The sequence below is a fragment of the Astyanax mexicanus genome, chromosome 1 (assembly GCF_023375975.1).
Source record: "Astyanax mexicanus isolate ESR-SI-001 chromosome 1, AstMex3_surface, whole genome shotgun sequence".
NCBI lineage: Eukaryota > Metazoa > Chordata > Actinopteri > Characiformes > Acestrorhamphidae > Astyanax > Astyanax mexicanus.
Window position 1 is genome coordinate 62678259 of NC_064408.1, and position 22211 is coordinate 62700469.

Sequence of the window (22211 nt, forward strand, 5' to 3'; positions counted from 1 at the left end):
TCAAATGTATGTATTTTATTTTAAAAAATACAATCACGTAATGAGTTTGGAATATACGCATCACATCACATCACATCACACCACACTCAAACATACATATATTACTTTAACCTAAGAGTCTGCCTTTTGGACTATATTTTATTATGGTTGAAAACTGACTTTACATAATACAACAGTCAAACTTTAGATAATAATTTCTATATCCACAGTAAAGAGCTGGTGAAGTCACAGAAGATGAAGGCATACTAAAAACACTTTGCAAGTATTTCACAGAGCAGGATTTATCAATTAGCCAAACTCAAGTCTCAAGTTAAACGTCTAGCTTAGACAGACAGACAGACAGACAGACAGACATCAGCAGTAAACAGATGTATGGGATATTGCAAGTAGACACTTGGGCTTATGTTGTCCAATTAAACAGAGAGACCCTGCTATGTGAAACACCCTTCTGAGGCCTATATTGACAAAGAACTCACAGCATTTAAAGAAGAACGCCGGTGTAAAATGGACTTTTGGTGTAATAAAACATAATAAAGAGTACTAACCTTTGTTGAATAGCACACCTTGGCTCTCCCACAGCTTTCCGAGATGCACTGGGCAAAAAGCACAAAAATACTGGATCTCGGAAAGCTGTGGGAGAGCAGAGGTGGGCTATTCAACAAAAGGTTAGTACTCTTTATCAGGTTTTTACTACACCTAAAGTAATTTTCTCTTTGAAGTGTTAGACTACCCCCTGGTTCTACCAATTTAATCTGTGTATGAAACAGTGCCCCATTCACTATATAGTGCACTACTTTAGGTTTCTGGTATTCTGTAGTGGATTCAAAAACGTAGCTTAATTTTCAGTACACCATCCAACAATGCACTGTATTATATTACGCATACAAAAATGTACTTATTCATATATGAAATACCCATACATCAATGCATTGTCTGGTTTGAGAAATTCTGCAGGTGCAGAGCAAAGAGGTTATTAACATACACTTCTCTATTGCCTAAAATAGTGCAATACAGTGCTCTATATAATGATGTGAATACTCACATGTAAGGGCTAGTGAACAGGGAACTGATTTAGACACAGCTACAGTGTTAAACTTGCTCTCAACACACCCAATTCAACTGGCTAACAACCCATTGGTGAGTTAAAGTGGATGTGATGGAGCAGGAAGACTCTGTAATGTGCAGCTGTGCAGGGGGCACTTTAAGACCAATGATTCTGCTGAACTGATCTCAGCAGTTTAACAGCAAGACTGATGCAGAAACAGCATTCTGAGGTATGCGAAAACATATACTAAAAGAAGGGTTCTTGAGTCCTGGTCCTTAGATCCCCTTTCCCTGGAGATTCATGGCTTTCCCTTCTCCCAACACACCTGATTCATCTAATCAACTCATTAACACACTGCCCTAAACAATGCACCACTGTAGCCTTGTTCTCCAGAGAAGTACACATGATTCCTAGCCAATAAACACCACAGTAAAACACTACATACATTATTGCAATTCAAAGATTACAATAAACCTTTGGCAGGCCTTTGATTTCTCATCCTCTTATATTGCAGATATGAGAATCGACAGAGTGATGTAAATATATTATTGCCAAAAAATAAACAGTCAAAAACAGTCAAGAATACATAAACTGCCACTGAAAATGGCTCCTCACTGCTCTATAAACATGCACCATCAAAATAGGCTTTGTATCTTTGTTAGACATACAGTAACCAGGACAGAATAACAAGTTCTTAATGTTTAGCTAAATAGGCTGATAGTCACACAACCACACTGTAACTGGTTAACTCCAGCAGCAGCTTTAGAGAGGTTACATAAGCAAATGCATACTGCAGCTGGACCTGAAGAATGTGGAGGCGGATAAAGTGAGACGGAACAGGGGGGATAGCAAGGGAACAGAGAAAAGACAGGAACACAGGGGCCAGAGGGTAACAGATGGTGTGGTATCTGTTTTATGACAGAACAGGGAGATAAAAAGTGGTCATAATGAAATAATTCTCTTGGTCTTTATGGCTTTAATGGGAAAAAGGGATAGCATTACTGAAATTATCAATGTGAAAGGAGGTTGTGCGGTGGCTTCAGCCTAAGGACTGAGGACTAAAACGGTGTCTCTCTCCATTTATCTCAAACACACACACACATACCTATTCCAGGATCTAAGGCCTTACACAGTGCTGCTGACTCGAAACGCAACAGATAGAGTACCTGCGTAATACTCTCATTTTCTGCTGCCTCCAGTGCAAAGCTCTCAACCAAATTGCTCATGGAGGAACATCAAACCAAAAATCCCTTTGTACTCACAGTAGTCTCCCCCCAGTAACAGAATATCATTAATAAAAAGTGCAATAAAAAGATACATAATCCAGCAGTGGCTCCAACATTAGGGACAGTGTTCAGGAGCAGGAGCTTTTCAGAGCAGGAGTGCTGATCTAGGATTTGTTCCTATCTGTAAGTTTATGATCAAACGGGATTCAGGGAGGCGTCAATCCTTGATCAGCCCTCCTACCATTTTAAGACACAGGCCCTGGATTTACAGCATATTTTAAACATATTAAATGTCAAGGATGGGCAATATGGTAAAAAAGAATGTCTCAACTTCCACTGGAAGGTAATGTAAAGAGTTTTTTTTAAGTAAAATTAAAAGGAAAAGCACACAGTGTAGTACAATTTAGTTCTTGATGAATGATTTTTTTTTTTACAGGCTAATCACTAAAGGACAGTAGGTTTAATAATTGGTCTTTCAGCTGATTGGTTGAGTTGTTCCCTTTCCACACAGAAGATAGCAAGGAGCACAGCTTAGGACTGCAACTGGAATGGGATTTTATAACATATCATATTGCCAGCCCCTGCACTAAAGCACTGAAAGACAATTATATCATCTTAACGTTACTTGTGTGAACAATTGAATCTTTACCAAGGAATGAGGTTTAAAGGAAGCGCTCTTGCAGCTTTGCTAAAATCCCACAGGTGAACAAACCACAAATAAATCTGAAATTATTCATGATTGCACTATGAGAGGCAACTGTTTAGTATTTCGCGTTTCTCACTTCTGTAACCAGCATTGAATTAAAAGACTAAAGGAAAGACGGAGGTAAGAATTAAAACCATGAAAAGTCTTTTAAAATTAAAAGATAAATAAATACAATAAACCAGCCTGCTTTAAACATCATTAATGGTCCCAAATTGGCACAGTATGGCTCAAAAGCTTTCTCCAAAGAAAGTGGACAGTGCTGAGAGCTCGCTCACCCTTCATGTTTAAATATTCAAGTAAAAATCATCTTTTGTATTCGACACTAATTTTCAAAACATACGGCGCAACATTTTTACCAATACATGGAGCAAAATGACAGATTTTATGGCTAGAGTTGCAGCTAGAAGTTTATGGATGGAGTAGTGCATTATGGGTAATCCCTTGTCAAAGATCATATTGCTTTAGACAAGTTTTAGACAAGTAGGGTGATGGTGCACAAACACAGTGAAGTCATGCAGCAGCATGTCAGTAGTGGTCAGAGGCCATCACTTCTGGAATCTTTTTAACTCATTAAAGCAATTATTTAAATGCTTGATTTAAAAAGACCCGCTTGGACCCTCGTTGCAGGTGAACAACTCACATTACATTTATATTTCAAACATTTAGTAGACATACACTACTCAAAACTCACAACAAATAAAACAGGTGACAACATGGAGTTTTTACTGCAGTGAGGACAGCAGCAGCCCATTCGTTCCACCTTTTTAGTGTACTGGGCTCTCCTTATCCTTCTGCTTACCATTTTCTAGCCCAGTAGTCCTTAACTTTACTCCAATTGTCCCATCATGCTTTGCAGCATAAGTGGCGAGAGCCACAGGGCCTCCACCAGGTTGTACTGGCAGTAGCCCATAAAGAATCCGAATGCTACGTCCGTCACATTGTGGCGCCCAAGGAAGACCCGGGAGAAACCAACGAAGACCGCCCAGAGCAGAACGAGCACACGGAGGGGGGCGGCCAGCACGAGGTGGGCCAGCAGGAAGCGGGCACACATGGCAGCACGCGTGGCATGGCCTGATGGGAAGGAATATCGGTCCACTGAGAATGTGACAAACATGTCCATGCGGTTGTGGGCAGGACGCCGGCGACGCACCACAGCTTTAACTATGCCCACCAGCACCAGATCCAACACCAAAGCTAAAAGAGAGGGGAAAGAGAGGAAGAGTTAGTAAAATACTGCACTACACTGATCAATTCATTAGATGTGCTGCCAATGTTCCAAAATGAATGAGAATAAACACAAGCACATTACTGAATGATAAGAATTAAACTCTATGTACGCTTTCATGCAAAAGAGTTTTTAGCCTAATAGATCTATATACAATTATATAGATTTTTCTGTGGATATCACTTTAAGAGCTGAAAAGATAAAAAAAATATATAAAAAAAACAAATAAAATAAAATGATATGTCGCCTTCCCAGTTCAGCTATAAATCTCTATTTGAGTTTGGTTTGCTTTTTACACAAACATCTACACTTTACTTAATACACTAATGGCAGTCTACAATTTATGCACTATTTAGTGTGCTTGTGTATAGTCAGGGATGCAGCATTGGTGTTTGTTACAAAAGGAACATGACAAAAAAAATGTAAAATAAATGTGCTATTTCTTATTTTTCATATATTAATTTTCATTAAAGCAACATTATGTGCACATTTGTATTTCTGACTAATGGGTTGTACAGTTGTAAAGTGTACTTTAGGTTCACACATGGCATTAAATACAAAACTCTGCTTCAACCCTCTCGAACCGTAAGCCTGCATAGTTTGTATTTGCTTAATTCTTTCAATTAAATCTGTTGCCTTAATATTTTTAGTAAATATTTACCTAATACTAAAGCTAGTTTAAAGCCAGTTTAAATTTAAACTTTAGGCCATTGTCCCCAAATAGCAACTTAATTGACGTTTTTTGTTGCATCAGTTGCTTTGTACAGTAATTCCATTTTAAACTAATTCACCGGGAGTTCTCACATCCAATTTTTATCAAAGTCATGCTGTGGTAAAATATCTAGAAACATCTTATGGTCAGGTCAACTGTCCCAGTATCCAAACAATTGACCTAGTTTATACAATGTAAATAAGAAGTTTGTACCTCTTTTCTACTAATTGCTGTCACAATAGCTATTTTCTGAGCAGTATATTGTCTCAAACAAAATGCATTAATACCATTTTGCCACTGATATCATCATAATACGATTGTATAATAATGCATTTCAACATGTGCATTTATTGATGACCAATTAAAAGCAGCATGTCTGACACAGTACATGAACAGACCAATTATATTACAATATTTTACACTAATATGACAGTGTTATGCACCTGTCGTAAGAGGTTTTATGCAGCACCATTAAATTGGCATAGTTCTAGATATGTATTGAGATTACAGTTGGGGAACTTTCTGCAGTATTAATGATTTATTTAATAAAATTACATTACAGCAGAACAGCCATAGTGACGCTTGCTTACCACTCATAACTAGAGGTGTGCCAAAAAATCGATTCACATAAGAATCTTGATTCTCATTTACTACGATTCAGAATCGATTTAAAATGTCCCAAAATCGATTCTGAGGGGCGGGTTTTAGACTGATTTTGGGCTGGGTATTTTTGTTGGACCTGGCAACCCTGGGGATAGCGCTTGTCCTTTCAAACGGAGATCTTCCAGACACACACAGAGCGTAGGTGTTTGAGAATCACCGGTAAGATGGCAGAACAAGCACTATATTACATTAGATTAACGTGTAGTTTCAATGTTTTATGGCAGAATGCTTCATAACAAGCATAAAAAAGATCGCTAGTAGTTAGTTTCAGTAACTGTTAGCTAGCTAACTAGCTAACTTTCCAGTTCCACCTTAAATAACGCTACAGGTGGCAGCGGGCTGCAGCATTTAAGGCGGAACGGAAAAATACAATAAGCTAATCAGAGCTAATTTCAGCTCCTCATCACAGAGGAATTAAGGAATGGACCATATGAATTAATTTCTCCACCTCCTGCCCCCTTTCTGAAGAAATACAACGACCTTAAATTAACTAGTTAATCAGCAGCTGCTCCTGAACTTTAGCGCTCCACTGCTATCATCACATCAGCCCAGCAGCGTCACCTACACACCACCGCTAGTAGCCTGGTAATAAAGCAGTGTTATTTATTATTTATTTATTGTTCATTAACGTCATTGTGATATCCCAGTGATTCCTCTGTCACTGAGGACCCACATTCCTGCACATTTTATTGTTTTTGTAACACATTACCTGCTCCAGGACCAGTGTATATTATGGAGGGTTTTTTTTCAATAAGATTCATAAGCAAGAAGCAGAAATTTTTATAATTCAAATCGTTTTGAATCAAAAATCGATTTTGAATCGAATCGTGGCCCCCAAAATCGGAATCGAATCGAATCGTGAGATAGTAAACGATTCCCACCCCTACTCATAACACCTTTAAAATTTTCTTTACAGATATCCTCCCCACAACTCTACCTCTAGCCTTGTCTTACATGCTTGTCTTTAATGGGCCAGCTGTCTGCAGTGTCTCTGGTGTGCTGTTTAAGACGCATCAGCAGAATAAAAGAGAGAAAAAAAAAAGACAGAAATAGTGCCAGGGCATGCCTTCTGAAGAGCTTGGACTAAACTGCTATAAGGCTCATGTATTTAAATGTAATCAGCTAAATCACAGGGACACATCAAATATATAAGCTACCTGAGAACAGACCAGCCTAGTACTGTTAATTTAAGGCAAAAAAAAGTTGTACTACCTCATATTAAAAATATAAAGCAAATCAATGCAAACAAAAAACACACACAGTCTGTACAAGTAAGCCCTCACTTTTCTTTGTGTCCTAGTTTTGAGTTCTTTCATAAACTCTGCTAAATTTTCATGTGGGCTACTTGGGCTGTCACAGTCTATTAGCATTTGGCTTGATGCACTTTTATGCCACATTTAAAATAAACCTATGATCAGAAACCTTTTTTGCACACTGACACAGTGTACTCCAAAGATAGAAGCTATTATTACAGATGACACATTTTAGATGAAAACATTTACCACAGTTCTGCGTAGACAACAATACATGGAGCATGTGTTAATGTTGGCGCAGGAAAAGCCACAATCAATCCTCAGCACATAGACTGTAATAAAGGCACAGATTTGCAACAAGGCCTGTTAATGCATAAGCATTGCCTCGAGCCCTTTACTCATTTATCTCAATTTCTGGGGTGTCTCTCTCTCGAACGAAAGAAAGAAATGATCCAGTGCCGCAAAAAGACCTGCAGTGACAGATTACTTTGACCTGCTGGAAATGGATCAAACTGCCTTGCCAGGTTCTGCGTACCTGCATCACTCCACAGGGCTAACAAATTGGCCAATAAGAGCCTGCTTTTAAAGTGGTCTACAAAATTGCTGATGTTCGCACATAGAGTGTTAAACCAAAGTCAAAGAGCTGTTAGAGTAATGACACCAGTACAATCAAGAAATTGGTCAGTAGAGAACTTGTGACATTACTGGACCTTCAAGTGAACTACCAACAGTGGGGGAAAATTACTTAATGCAGCAGGACCTTGCAATACTTACTTTATCAACTAATAGTACAATATGCAGACTTAACCTCAATAATGCCCATTATGTTTTTGTAGCAAGGAAAGTCCATTAAATGTGAATGAGCCGCGATGTCAACTGGTTAATGTTTAATTTAATTTAATATTTAAAAGAAATAATTAAATATTTGTAATCCAAATCCATTGCCCAGATATTCTTAATAATAAAAAGCTCACTGCTTTTTAAAAAGCATGTAACTACATTATTATACCATTCTATTATCATTATATAAGAATAAATTGGTCTTAACAAATACAATAATATTGTTTGTTGCAATTACTGTAGAGACAATATTGTTTATATAGAGTTTAAAGACAATATTGACAATATTATTAGGGTCCATTGTGATGGTCCTAGGCATTAGCCTAAAACAAGTAGGATTCAGGGCAGATTCCTAGAAAGAGATTAAGCCCATTCATACACTATATTTCACTTTCATTGTAAAATCTCCAGTCAAAATGCTGTGTGGTCCAATACTAGGCTTAATCCCTGTCTGGAAACCTAAAGATATTCCATTTAAAGTATGTATGTATGTAGTGCAAAATTAGACTTAGGCTCAATTCTACATCTCTTGGGTATCCCACCCCTTTTTTGAGTAGAAATTATGAAATCATCCCCCTAAGAATTGGTACAACCATTCAAGCACCCAATACTATACAAAGTTGCAATAGTACGATATAATTGTCCATTCCTTAATTCTTCTGTGATGAGGAGCTATTTAAGGTGGGATGGGGAATTTAGCGAGCTAGCTACTTAGATAAACTACTTACAATTTTTAACGCTTGTTATGGCAAAAATGTTCATAAAACATTAAACTATGGATATATGTGGTTATATTTAAAGATTATTTTAGTTGTTTGTGCTGCCATCTTGCCAGTGATCCTTAGCCCTCTGTTTTGTGTTTCTGTAATGTAGCCCTAACACTTCACCCTATGGGTAAACACAGAAAACAGAGGGGTAGGGTTGAAATGGAATTGGGCATAAATCTCAGTCCAGAAACACCAATCCACAGTGTATGAACTGTTGCTTTAGCTGAATTGTGGAGCTGTTAACAAAACACAAAACAATAATGAGACAAACATGAGAGTGAGAGCATGGTTCAGACAGTGGTGGGTAGGTTGGAGTGGTGGTACAGGCAGATGTAAAGAAACCTATCTGACTTTAAATGTGGTTGAAATATGATTGAAGTAATGTCTGTTAATGTTAAATTATTAAATCAACATTAATTCACTTTTCAAAATCAACACCATAACTCCATCATCAACGTTGATTCAATTTTTAAATGCCAGAGAGGGGAATGGATGCAAGAGGACTGGCTAGTTTACAGATATGAAGATAAACAGTGTCCTGAATGATAACTAGAGGACCAAAACGTGATGTAGAGCCTCTAGCTGTGTGTGGGTTATGCCTACAGTAAGACACAGGGTGGTCTCTCGAGCATAAAGCAGGGCACACACTACAGGTGAGAGTGTAGACAGGTAAGGGTGAGGTCTGAGAGTAGGCTGCTGCACTACATTACCCATGAGCAGGTTGAGCATGACCTCCTGCCCCGCGGCGCTGTCGCTCTTGTACAAACAGTACGCGGCACCGACCAGCCAGGGTATCCCGTGTCCGGACACCTCCACCAGCTTCATGAGGGGCCGCACGCTCCCCCACGAGGACTCCTCACAGGCGCACACCCCGAGCCGCTTAGACAGCCACAGGTCTATAGCGAGCAGGGAGCTGAGCGCGATGCCGATCATGGAGGGGTTCAGCCGCATGCAGTCCTCCTCCGGCAGCTGCTGTCCGCCGGTGGAGGAGGTGGAGGAGCCGGAGCCCCTCCGCCGGGTCGGGCTGTCCGCCGCCCGCAGGCGCGCCGTTGTGGGGTCCGAGCCCTGGCGCTGCAGACCCGACGGAGGAGCGGAGCGGCTCAGCGACATGAACTCGTACCGCCCGCTGTTTCCGCCCACACCACCACCAATACTGCCGCCGCCGCCGCCGCCTCCGCCAGCGCTGTTTCTGGCTTTAGGAGAGGGCATTTCCTCACAGGAGCGGAGCGCGAGCTGCTGCGGTCTCTGTCAGGTCGATGAGGAGTCGGATACAGGCTCAGTTCATCCTCTACAGACTACACAGAGCTGATCTCACACCAGCAGCAGCAGCCATCATCCACACACACACCCTCAGAGCGGAGCGGTGCACTCTGGGAACACCGCGCAGCAGCAGCAGGTTGTAGCGGGGGTGGAGGAGAGCCACGTGACCAGCGAGACCAGCACTGAAGCAAAACTTCAGTGTTATTTACAGTGAAACAACACAAATAACATTTACCTCATGAAATCCAGCATTATGTGTTATGAGACAGGAGCATGCTGCAACGCTCTCTCATTAATGTGTTTAAATTTGGCACTGTAATGTAGTACAGGTACTAGACAAGCTGTGAGTGTGTGTGTGTGTGCCCACAGTTACACATCTGTGTCAAGAATGGGTGCAGCTTAGGTGAACCCCTGATTTTCATAAAATAGATAAAAGACAAACCAGTTAAATCAATGAAACAAAATATTTATTTATTTATTTTTAATTTATTTATTTCCAAATTTTTCTTTCTGTATTTCTGTATTCTCGCTCTAAACAGAATTGTTCAACTGGTGAATCAGACAAAAGCAACCGGTTTCTAACTACTCTAAAGTTAAGCGCCGGTGTTCTGTCCAGTTATGCTACCCGTCGATATGTGCTTCTCAACAGCACTGCGCATGCGCTAACCTATGCGACCTTGTTTTTATGCGTTTATTCCGTCTTTCTTGTGTGCATAAACCACCTTTTCAAATGTTATAAACCTGTGAATGGCATTTCAAAAAAAGGAAAATAATAATAAACTATAAAAACATGGTTTCTATTCACATATAAGATTTCCTAATACAGTAATTTAGCCTATCCAAATATCCTACCAAGACTTCTTCTACGGGAGCATTTTCTAATATGATACTTTTTGTGTTTTTACCTCTAAATATACATTAGGGTAGCACAACTTAAAATTACACCGACCAAAGATAACTAACTAAATAAATGAATGAATAAATAAATGTAGAAATAAATAAAATAAATAAAACATAAAAAAATAAATGCAGAAACAGCCACACAGCCCCAAATATAAGTTCTTCCATGAAAATAGATTCCTGATATAATTTTAAGTGTGTAACTTTTCTATGACAAAATGTATTTACTAATTAGTTTATTTATCTATTCAATTATTTAGGCGTGCTTTTTTATATTGATTTATTCATATGTGCATTTATTTGCATGTTCCAGGTTGTGGAGGTGTGTCTGATCAGGGGAGTCACTGCACAGCGCTGGACTTGACCCCTGAGGCTCTAGAGTGTGATTGGGTAACTCAGCCTCTCCCATTCTCTTCATACTGAGTCTGTGAGGGAGTGTGTGAGCTGTAGCACGCTGCTGCTGCTGCTGAGAGGGACAGAAGCGCAGTCATGCCGGGGGTCCTGTTAGGAGACGTATTTCCTAATTTTGAGGCGAACACAACCGCCGGCAAGATCAAATTTCACGAATTCTTGGGGAACTCGTAAGTAGCAGACAGTTAACGCAGACATGTCCACGCTTTCCTCCAGGCTTTATGTACACGCGCTAACAACCCTCTCCCCGCCGCTCCGCCTGGGCCTGTCGTGCTCTCATAACGTGAGCTATCGAGACAACCAGCTAAATATTATAACGTTACAAGACTTCACAGCGGAGTTCATAAGTTTAGAGTGTGTACATGTATAACTGCTGCATCCAGAGAGTATTATTAGTGTCAGGAGTGGTTTATTTTAGCAGCAGTGCTAACCTAACTAACCCACACTTCCTCATCAGAGCGCTGATATAACACCGCTGTAGCCGGGTTAGCTAACCTGATCTCGAGCTGTGTCGACTCCTCGTGGACTCCCTTCACTTTTGTTTTCACAAAAATACAAATGCATGTTTGCCCTATTATACGAAAAAATAACTGATGAATGACTGAAATGAACATTATTGTTTTATTCTATAAACTACGGACAACAGTTATTACAAATTCCTAATAAAAATATTGTAATTTAGAGCATTTATTTGCAGAAAATGAGAAATGACTAAAATAACAAAAAAGATGCAAAAAAAAAAAAACAAGTTCATATTCATGAAGTTTTAAGAGTTCAGAAATCAGTATTTGGTGAAATCACAATTTTCATACATCTTGGCATGTTCTCCTCCACCAGTCGTACACACTGCTTTTTGATATCTTTATGCCACTCATGCTGCAAACATTTCAGTAGTTCAGCTTGGTTTAATGGCTTGTGATAATCCATCTTCCTCTTGATTATATTCCAGAGGTTTTCAATTTGGTAAAATGATAGAAACTCATCATTTTTAAGTGGTCTAATTTTTTTCCCAGAGCTGCATGTACCAACTGCACAATTTAAGGTGGTACTTCAAGTTGGAAATCTAAACCAACTGGAACTTACATTAGCTGTGTGTCCAAATGTTTTAGTGGTTATTCTTTCTAATCAATGCTTTCAGCTACTTTAAGTTGCACCCATTGCTAACACACTTGTGCAAATTCTCACACACAGCTTGTTAAGTTGGCTTGGAAAAGCCAACTTATTGTTCTTCGTAATCTTATTATTATTATTATTATTATTATTCCGCGCTCAAAATTTAATCACTATCTCCTCCTAGGGCTTTTGACGTAGAACCACGAAATTTTGCAGTATCGTAGGACCTATACCCGAATAGGTTGCTTGTGCTTTTTTAAGCGATACATCGTACGGTTTTCGTAAAAACTTCGTAAACGTACGCTTTTTTTTCCCATAGGAAATGAATGGGGGACAACTTTCAACGACTGTGTAGGTAACAATTTTTGACATACAAAGACAAAAATCGGACGGTCTATAGAACTTACCGCGTTCTTTCCGAAAATTTTAACGTTTCGTCGATACGTCGTACGGTTTTCGTACAAATGTCGTACGAAGTTTTCCCATAGAAATGAATGGGGGGCCCAGAGTTCCATCTCACACACGAGCAGCTCTGCGCACGGAACCCCTTCTCTCCCCTGCTCCTCCAGTACTGTGAGTGTATGGAGGAGCTGCTGTATGGAGCAGCTATCAGTCAAAAGTTTGGACACCCCGGCACCCCAGCCAGGGCTTTGCAACCACCTAATAACTGCTTAGCAACCACCTTAGCAACCACCTGGAAAACGTTAGCAACTGCCTAGCAACCACTTAGCAACACCTTAGCAACCACCTGGAAAACGTTAGCAACTGCCTAGCAACCACTTAGCAACTGCCAAGCAACCACCTGGAATACGTTAGCAACTGCCTAGCAACCACTTAGCAACCACCTGGAAAACGTTAGCAACTGCCTAGCAACAACTTAGCAACTGCCTAGCAACCACCTGGAAAACATTAGCAACTGCCTAGCAACCACTTAGCAACTGCCTAGCAACCACTTGGAAAACGTTAGCAACTGCCTAGCAACCACTTAGCAACTGCCTAGCAACCACCTGGAAAACGTTAGCAACTGCCTAGCAACCACTTAGCAACCACCTGGAAAACGTTAGCAACTGCCTAGCAACCACTTAGCAACTGCCTAGCAACCACTTGGAAAACGTTAGCAACTGCCTAGCAACCACTTAGCAACTGCCTAGCAACCACCTGGAATACGTTAGCAACTGCCTAGCAACCACTTAGCAACCACCTGGAAAACGTTAGCAACTGCCTAGCAACCACTGAGCAACCACCTGGAAAACGTTAGCAACTGCCTAGCAACCACTTAGCAACTGCCTAGCAACCACCTGGAATACGTTAGCAACTGCCTAGCAACCACTTAGCAACCACCTGGAAAACGTTAGCAACTGCCTAGCAACCACCTGGAATACGTTAGCAACTGCCTAGCAACCACTTAGCAACCACCTGGAAAACGTTAGCAACTGCCTAGCAGCAACTTAGCAACTGCCTAGCAACCACCTGGAAAACGTTAGCAACTGCCTAGCAACCACTTAGCAACCACCTGGAAAACGTTAGCAACTGCCTAGCAACCACTTAGCAACTGCCTAGCAACCACTTGGAAAACGTTAGCAACTGCCTAGCAACCACTTAGCAACTGCCTAGCAACCACCTGGAAAACGTTAGCAACTGCCTAGCAACCACTTAGCAACCACCTGGAAAACGTTAGCAACTGCCTAGCAACCACTTAGCAGCTGCCTAGCAACCACCTGGAATATGTTAGCAACTACCTAGCAACCACTTAGCAACCACCTGGAAAATGTTAGCAACTGCCTAGCAACCACTTAGCAACTGCCTAGCAACCACTTGGAAAACGTTAGCAACTGCCTAGCAACCACTTAGCAACTGCCTAGCAACCACCTGGAAAACGTTAGCAACTGCCTAGCAACCACTTAGCAACCACCTGGAAAACATTAGCAACTGCCTAGCAACCACTTAGCAACCACTTTAGAAACGAAAGCAACTGCCTAGCAACCACTTAGCAACACCTTAACAACCATTGGGAAAACGTTAGCAACTGCCTAGCAACCACTTTAGAAATGATAGCAACTGCCTAGCAACCACTTAGCAACACCTTAACAACCACTAGGAAAACGATAGCAACAGCCTAGCAACCACTTAGCAACCACTTTAGAAATGATAGCAACTGCCTAGCAACCACTTAGCAACACCTTAACAACCACTAGGAAAACGATAGCAACTGCCTAGCAACCACTTAGCAACCACTTTAGAAATGATAGCAAAAACCTAGCAACACCCAAGCAACCACCTAGCAACACCTTAGCAACCACCTGTTTTATGTTAGCAATTGCCTAGCAACCAGTTAGCAACAGCTTAGCAACCACCTGGAAAACATTAGCAATTGCCTAGCAACAGCTTAGCAACCTTTTCAGAAATTATAGCAACCGCCTAGCAACACATTAGCAATCAAAAGCTTAACCAAAAGTTTTACGATTTCAGCATTTAAACAAGCGTTTTTAGATTTCAGCGTTTAACCAAACGTTTTTAGATGTCAGCGTTTAATCAAACGTTTTTAGATTTCAGCGTTTAACCAAATGTTTTTAGATTTCATCGTTTAACCAAACGTTTTTAGATTTCAGCGTTTAATCAAACATTTTTAGATTTCAGCGTTTAACCAAATGTTTTTAGATTTCAGCGTTTAACCAAATGTTTTTAGATGTCAGCGTTTTTAGCATTTAGCGTTAACAGCATATCAATGACTCTTCACACTCTTCAGACGGAAAAAGCTTAGCAACCATTTTAACTTTTTAACGTTATTAGCGTTCTTTTCCAAGCCAACTTAAAGTTCGTTCACGAACTTTACCTTTTCTAGTTTATACTTTTTATTGCTAATAGAATAGGACTACAGATAAACATGGACCTAGTGGCACCTTCTCTGCATTGAGCTGTGGAGCAGGTAAATTATGTGCTCTAGTGCTCTATCCAATACTTTTGGGACAATTTGAGAGGATGATGTGGATGGTGGTTATCCAACATCATGAGCTCACTAAAGCTCTTGTTGCTAAATGTAATCAAATCCTCACAGAAATGTTCCAAAATCTGGTAGAAAACCTTCGCTGGACAATAGAGACATTAACTCTTTAGTAGCCTTTTAATAGCTTAAATAGCAAATAATGAATGATCAGTTCTCCTAATACTTCTTTCCATATAGTATATATTTTAATTACAATTTTGGCATCACTGACACTATCCATCATACTTAGCTGCTGAAAGGATTTCTTTGTTCTTATGAGTATTGTGCTCTTCATAATGTAATGCTTTAAACTTTGCATCATGCTTGGTTTGTTGTTCTCTGAAGAGAATGCAGGTTGAGTTTAAGTATTGCTGAAACTTACAACATGTTGAGACTTTGTCCCCCATCAGGTGCTACGGTTAAAGAATAAGAGAAAATAAGCTTTTCCAGAGTGTTTTGACAAGAAAACCATTTATCAGTAATATCAGTGATGGCTAGAGTAGGTTTCTAGTGGAGCATTATGTTGCACAGTCACAGTGAGTTGCAGAATACAAGAACGCTTTGTTTCAGTTTGGGCAAGAAGAGCCTCAGTTTGGCACATGCTTACAGTAGAGAGAGGTGAAAGTTCATATGCTTTCATCAGTTGCATTACTTAAATCAGCTCATAAACCTACACAGTCAGGTGGTAAACATGCATTGAGATTTTCTTTTATACAATTTTTGTAATTGCAACTTTATTTGCTATAGGCTCATATTTAGTAGTGAGTTTCCCTTTGATCCTCAGGCTTAAGGATCTGCCTTTTGAGCACTGTCCTAGTCAGGAAGTCCAGTGGCATAATGTGTAAGAGTTGACTGTTAGGAAAGGGTGCATAAGAGACTCAAATACACAACTAGATGCTCACCACTAACTGACTATCGTTCATATAATGGATGAATGTGCTTCGTATGACAATTGAGGAAAAGATTATATGTTTCTGTTGAGATCAACCTGATATTTTGGCTGTGAGGTGGGTGTGGATTGAACAGTTCAGTAATCTGCTAACTAAATGATCTTTGGCGGGGTAACAGTGCATACATATTGCTACATATTGCTTTAATTCATGTCACATTGCGGCTAGAGGATTATATTAAAGAGCCACTAAACCCTAAACCATTTTTTATGAATAGCTGAAATGTGTTCCTTTGAAGTAATGAAACATACTAGTCCTTTAAAAAAAAAAAAAAAAAAACTTTTATTTCCATAATTTCTGCCTCTGCAGCCCCCTCAGGTACAACTGTGCTATAGGCAAGGATGATGTGTGCATGACCCATCACAATATGCAGATCAGTTAATCAGTAATACTTCCCTCCTGCTGATGTCCAACCATTTGCGTCTCACTGCTGTGCTATTAGAAACACACTGCTGCCAATCAGCTCTCCCTCCTGCCCTGCCTCTAAACCCATACATCACCCAGTGCCCCCTCAAAACCTTTATTTTAGTCTTTTTCAAAATGAGCTGAGAGTGATGTCATCAAAAATCAAGGAGGTTAGTGCCCCTTAAAGGTTTGAGCTTATTACAAGAAACTCTGTTTAGTATCTTATTTATTTCTGTGTTGCTAATAAGTCAACAAGCCCTCTGTAGCATTTTAAAGCCTAGTATTGTCATTTTATGAGGAAAATGGAAATAGAATCAGCATTGTGCTCATCTCCCAGCTAGAGATGCAATATTTCTAGAAAATTATCACAAACCATGTACGTTTCCCCAAAAGAATTGAACTGTTATGAACAAGATGGTGGGTGGACAGTAGTCCTCCGTCTTGGGAATGATCTTAGAGCAGCAACACCTTTGGGAAACTCTTATGTATAACAGTTTGTTCAGGTGCAAAGCAGGTGAGGTAAAGAACTCCACGGAAACACTCAGCAATTTCTGGAGTTAAATCTGTGTCTAACAGCAAAATCTGCATTAATAAGAGGCACTGAATTCTTCCACATTTTCCCTCAGGTATAAGTTGCTGAGGCTTGATAGGGAGGGGCCAGTACATACATATTTATTTTTTATATGTGTTATTTGGTGGAGCATTGTACTCAGTCATATCATTTAGCTGTGTAATGAATTACTAGCTATGGAGCCAGTTTTTCCAGCTGCAGCCGTTGTATAATTTATGATGCGTGTGTTCGCTCAAGTTATGGCCATCTGTTGCTTCAGCCTGAGAACAAGTCAGCAGGAATTTCCTGTGCAGTGATGTTCTATTGTGCTACTGTGATTATAGCAATATCTAAACTTGTTTAACTGACACAGTTCTCTTCCCAATCCTCTTGTAGATGGGGCATCTTGTTTTCTCACCCCCGCGACTTCACCCCCGTGTGCACAACTGAGCTGGCCTGTGCTGCTAAGATCAGCGATGAGTTCAAGAAGCGTGATGTGAAGATGATCGCCCTGTCCATAGACAGCGTGGAGGACCATCTCGGCTGGAGCAAGGTCTGTGGAGAGAAATGGCGCAAAAATGAATATGGGCTTATCTCTTTTACTGTCAAAAATCAGTCATATTTTTTATGATCCACTTATAAACTGAGACAGAGATCAGGGCATGGGTTTCACAGACTGGGCATAGAACCACCACATCACTGATGGACGTAATCTTAGTTATAGTTTGTAGGAAGTTAAAATTTTTAAAACCAAAAGCTAACCTATTATATATGAACTCAGACCAACTACACAATTGTCCATACTTAATCTGTCATTCACTCACACACAGCCACTCTGCAGTGACCAGAAATTGGCATCACAATCAGCCAACCTCGGCCATTAACCTCAGTAATGTACATGATTTCTCTGATTGGTGGACACGGCACCTCCTCTATGTTGCCTCAGATGAGAGAGGGAAAAGGGGGGAAACCGACTTCTTGATTGGTCAAAATGTCAGGTTACTAAGTTACAAAGACCCAGCCTACCAATATTGACTGAACTGGAGCAGAAACATTTCACAATCAACAACCCCCCTCCAAATTCCTAATGACTACATCGCTTGTCGTAAACCCTGCAAAAGTAAACTCGTCCTACAATACAGTTTTGTTTGGTTATCAAAAGAGCTTAATATTTCTCCATAAAATGTTAAGGAGTATGTGATAAGTGAGCAGCATTACAGTCAGTTGGCTTTTACACCCACACACACACACCACCCACACACACACACACACACACAAGTGCTTGCCTGCTGTGTGCACTTTCACAGAAACCTTTGGCTGAACTTGTGTGAATGGTGAGAGCTCATCATTCCCACAAGTATTATGTTAGTCTGAGGTCCAGAGGCTGGTTAAGCCTTTTGCAGTCATTCTTGAGCTAATACACATACATATCTTATACGCATTTAAATATACATGTTTGCTCCATTTATAAAAGCCTTTTACTCTAAAACATTTTTTTTTCTTCAACAAAAATAAATAACCCTTTTTTCTTGCTTTTACTTCTGCCTTACTTTGTATTTTACTCACTGTTATATTTTCTTATACATTTAAATTGTTGGATTTAGTATCCATTTTTGAAGTAAATTTGAGTGTGCACTTGCACTTGTCTTAAATCCATGCCATAGACATAAAATACAGTAATTTTTTAACGCATTTCATTTCTAAGTTTACATATTTATGGAGCAAGAGAGCTTTACTGATTTAATGACTAAACCAAGTGGAATAATCATTGTTTATGACTCCAAGGCAGCATTTTCAGGTACATTCATCACATGCTTTTAGTTAGGAGACAGTATTGTTGGTGTAAGAGTGCAAATTCAGTAAAAGAGTTGACATCAGTTTTTTTTTTTTTTTTTTTTTTTACTGTACCCTATTTTCAGTGTAAGAAAATTAAAATTTACATACACAAGATTAGCTTGCATTGGTTTGACGAATGTTAACAGGAATAACGGGCATACTGTAAAGTCTGTAAACTTTTATAATGGTGTTTCTTTTTATATTGCATCTTTAGTTTGTCTAAGTGATTTTAAAATTAAATTTACCCATACCTGTGTATTCTCTGGGGAACTTAATGTTAATGAATGCATTTATTATAAGGGCTGTCCACAAACATTTAGACACTGTGTTCTCTTAACTTAAAACCATTAAAACCCCTTTCTCTGTATGTTGGCTTCTATAAGTTAAACCCTGTGTTTCTGTGTGAGCAGGATGTGATGGCTCTTCATCCAGAGCAGGCAGCCTCTCCCCTGCCATTCCCCATTATAGCGGATGACAAGCGTGAGCTGTCAGTTCTGCTCGGGATGCTGGACCCTGATGAGCAGGACAAAGATGGTTTGCCCCTCACTGCTCGCTGTGTGAGTTTCCTCAGAAACTTCTAATAGAGTTATTTTTTTGACAAGCTTAGACATGTAAAGAAGCTCTTAGAAGAAGGTTTGAGTCTGTCTTTGCTGAATGACATCAAATATATTCTTTGTAAAAATCTAAAATCTGATATGAACAAATATGCCAAAAAAAAAACTATAATCACTTATATATATATATATATATATATATATATATATATATATATATATATATATATATATATATATATAATCAAATATGTACTGTTATGTGTTGGTGTTCGAATGTGTTCATTACCCCAATCAGTACCAATTCAGAGTTATAGCTTTTAAGAATGTTTACAACATGGATGAGGTTCTATGCTTGTGAATCGTAATCATTTTTTAAATATTCTGTACGGCTGCAAAAATCTTTTTTTTTTTTAAATTATAATTATATAGTAATTCCTAGTCCTGGCGATTCTGAATCAATTCAAAATGCCCCGTAATTGATTTAAAATGCATTTAGGTTTTATTTTTTGCCGCTCCTACTCCCGAAGGCACTGGATAGCCAGATCCATTTATCTAAATGGAGTCCACTAGCATGAAGCAGGAAAAGAGCGTAATTCAACCCACCCCGACTTCCCTAAAAGCAAGTGTTTGGGCACAATTCGGATTTTAAAATGTCCCGGGCAAGACAGACCTTGACATGATCACAATTGTTTGCAAAAATAAGGCTACATTTTAAAGATTAAAATTAAATATTGCAAGAAAATTTGATACAGTAAGGAACCTAATTTTGTTGTTTGAAATAAACGTTTTATTTGTTTTGTCATTTGAACTTCTCGATCACATAATTTAAACAAAATTTATAGACCATTTGAATTGAAAAGTTGTTCCGGAATCGAAAATCGTTACTGAATCGAATCATGACCCCAAAAATTTTAATCGAATAGCCAGACACTTGAGAGATTCTATTTTTTACCATGATAACTTGAATCTTGTTTGTTTATATAAAATTAAAACATCACTATTAATGAACCTTACTCTTAGTCATTTTGCATTTTATTTGACTTTTTTTTTCTTTGTCTTGCCAAAGGATTCACTGTGATTTTTTTTTTTTTTTTTTTTTTTTTTTAAATAGGTTTTTGTTGTTGGACCTGATAAGAAGCTGAAGCTCTCCATCCTCTACCCTGCCACTACGGGGCGCAATTTCACTGAGATACTTCGAGTCATTGATTCTCTGCAGCTGACTGCAAAGAAGAAGGTTGCCACACCTGTGGATTGGAAGGTAAACAGAATGTTATCATGGGATTAAGAAACCAACGCCTTAATGATGATGATTCTTGAGATATGAGTGAACATTTATCTTTAATGATAAGAGATTTGATGGTTTGTGGTCTTGCCTTCTCTCTCTCTCTGTCCATCCATAAGCCTGGAGATGATGTCATGGTTGTCCCTTCTCTTTCTGACGAAGAAGCTAAGAAGCTTTTCCCTGCTGGTTTCACCACCAAGGATATGCCATCTGGGAAAAAATACCTGCGCTACACCCCAAACCCTTAAACCGCTGCTAGGGGCCTGACAAATAGCACTTCCTTTCCACTCTTGGCCTGTTGATTTTGTAATTTTATTTTGTATAATTTATCCACAATTATTTTTCTGCCTTTTACCAAAAATGTAATCATGAACAGATAGACAGAGCCAGACCTCAATCCTGAGACAAAGTGTACTATTACACACTGTGTTGCATAGTGCCTTATCTTTAATAAAAACAGCAGGGAATGTGTTGAACATGCATGTTAAACAAAATGGCTAATACAGTTCAAGTTAAATATGTTTGCACAACACTGGTATGTACTAGAGAATGAATGGGCCCATGTAGAAGTTTACTTTTATACTGCTTGAAATGTGAGAGAAGAAATAAGAGTTTAGTAGTGTCAGATTGGGCAGACAGACATGTCTTTAGGCTCCTGTTGTCTGGCTAAACTGAAAAAACAAACAAACCCTGGATTGGGAAATACTCCCTAGATCACATGTGAGTTATGCAACAAGAGCATTGCGTTACCATAATACCATCTAGTGACCTAGATGAACCTTGATTCTGTTTATTAGAGTTCACTGGATGTTAATGTATCCCCTAACCCTGTTTATACTGTCCTTAAAAACTAGATTTCCACACCTTTTGTTTCACATCATTATTTGATTTTTTTGTATGCTGAGTTAGGATTACATCCGACTTTCCAAATCCAAATGAGTTAAATGTATTATGCATATTTGTTGCAATTTATTTAGATCTGTTGAAATTTTCTTGTTTGCACTAAAGTTGACACTCTGAAAATGTAAACTTTCTCATTATAGGAAATTTTCACACCAATTATGTAAAATGAGAATAGTAGCCTGTCGTTCCCTGGAAAAGCCAGCAGATGGCAGCAGAGGCTTGGTAATAGAAAAAACACTCTCTGCTGTGATCCTGAAACTCTATTCAGTAATGATCAACTTGAAGTAAAGACTTTGTGTCAGCAGTTTAAACTGGCAAATCTATAACTTCCTCTGTGTTTCTTTGTTTTAAGCCTTTGTTGTCAGTAATCCTTTCTTGTCCGGGAGAAAGAATGTGCCCAATGCAAACTGAAACATTAACACACAGGGTGTCAATGAGGCATGAAGCGAACCCTGTTAATCACAGGCATTCCATCTGTCCAATTAAAAACCAAAGAATGTCCCCAGGCCGGCACTTAAGCGAGTAAATCATTGACACACAATCTTCCTTCCTCTTCTGAGAGCAGGAAATGCAGGCTGCTTCAGGCCTTCAGCCTTCAGGGGCAGGTGATCGGGACAGCGGTCA

General features: G+C 39.3%; 2 protein-coding genes across 2 annotated transcripts; one reads left to right on the forward strand and one right to left on the reverse strand.

Annotated features, from left to right (window-relative positions):
- Positions 1-9866, reverse strand: plpp6 (phospholipid phosphatase 6). The gene is made up of 2 exons (XM_007259475.3): positions 9148-9866; positions 1-4171 (listed from the first exon to the last, which is right to left on the reverse strand). The coding sequence occupies exons 1-2, from the start codon at positions 9644-9646 to the stop codon at positions 3804-3806; spliced, it is 867 nt and encodes a 288-aa protein (XP_007259537.3). The 5' UTR covers positions 9647-9866; the 3' UTR covers positions 1-3803.
- A 1060-nt stretch (positions 9867-10926) lies between these two features.
- On the forward strand, positions 10927-21913 carry prdx6 (peroxiredoxin 6). Its single transcript, XM_007259474.3, has 5 exons — positions 10927-11178; positions 17406-17562; positions 19256-19402; positions 20514-20660; positions 20804-21913. Exons 1-5 carry the CDS (start codon positions 11087-11089, stop codon positions 20930-20932), a joined length of 672 nt encoding a protein of 223 aa, XP_007259536.1. The 5' UTR covers positions 10927-11086; the 3' UTR covers positions 20933-21913.
- Positions 21914-22211: the final 298 nt, after the last annotated feature.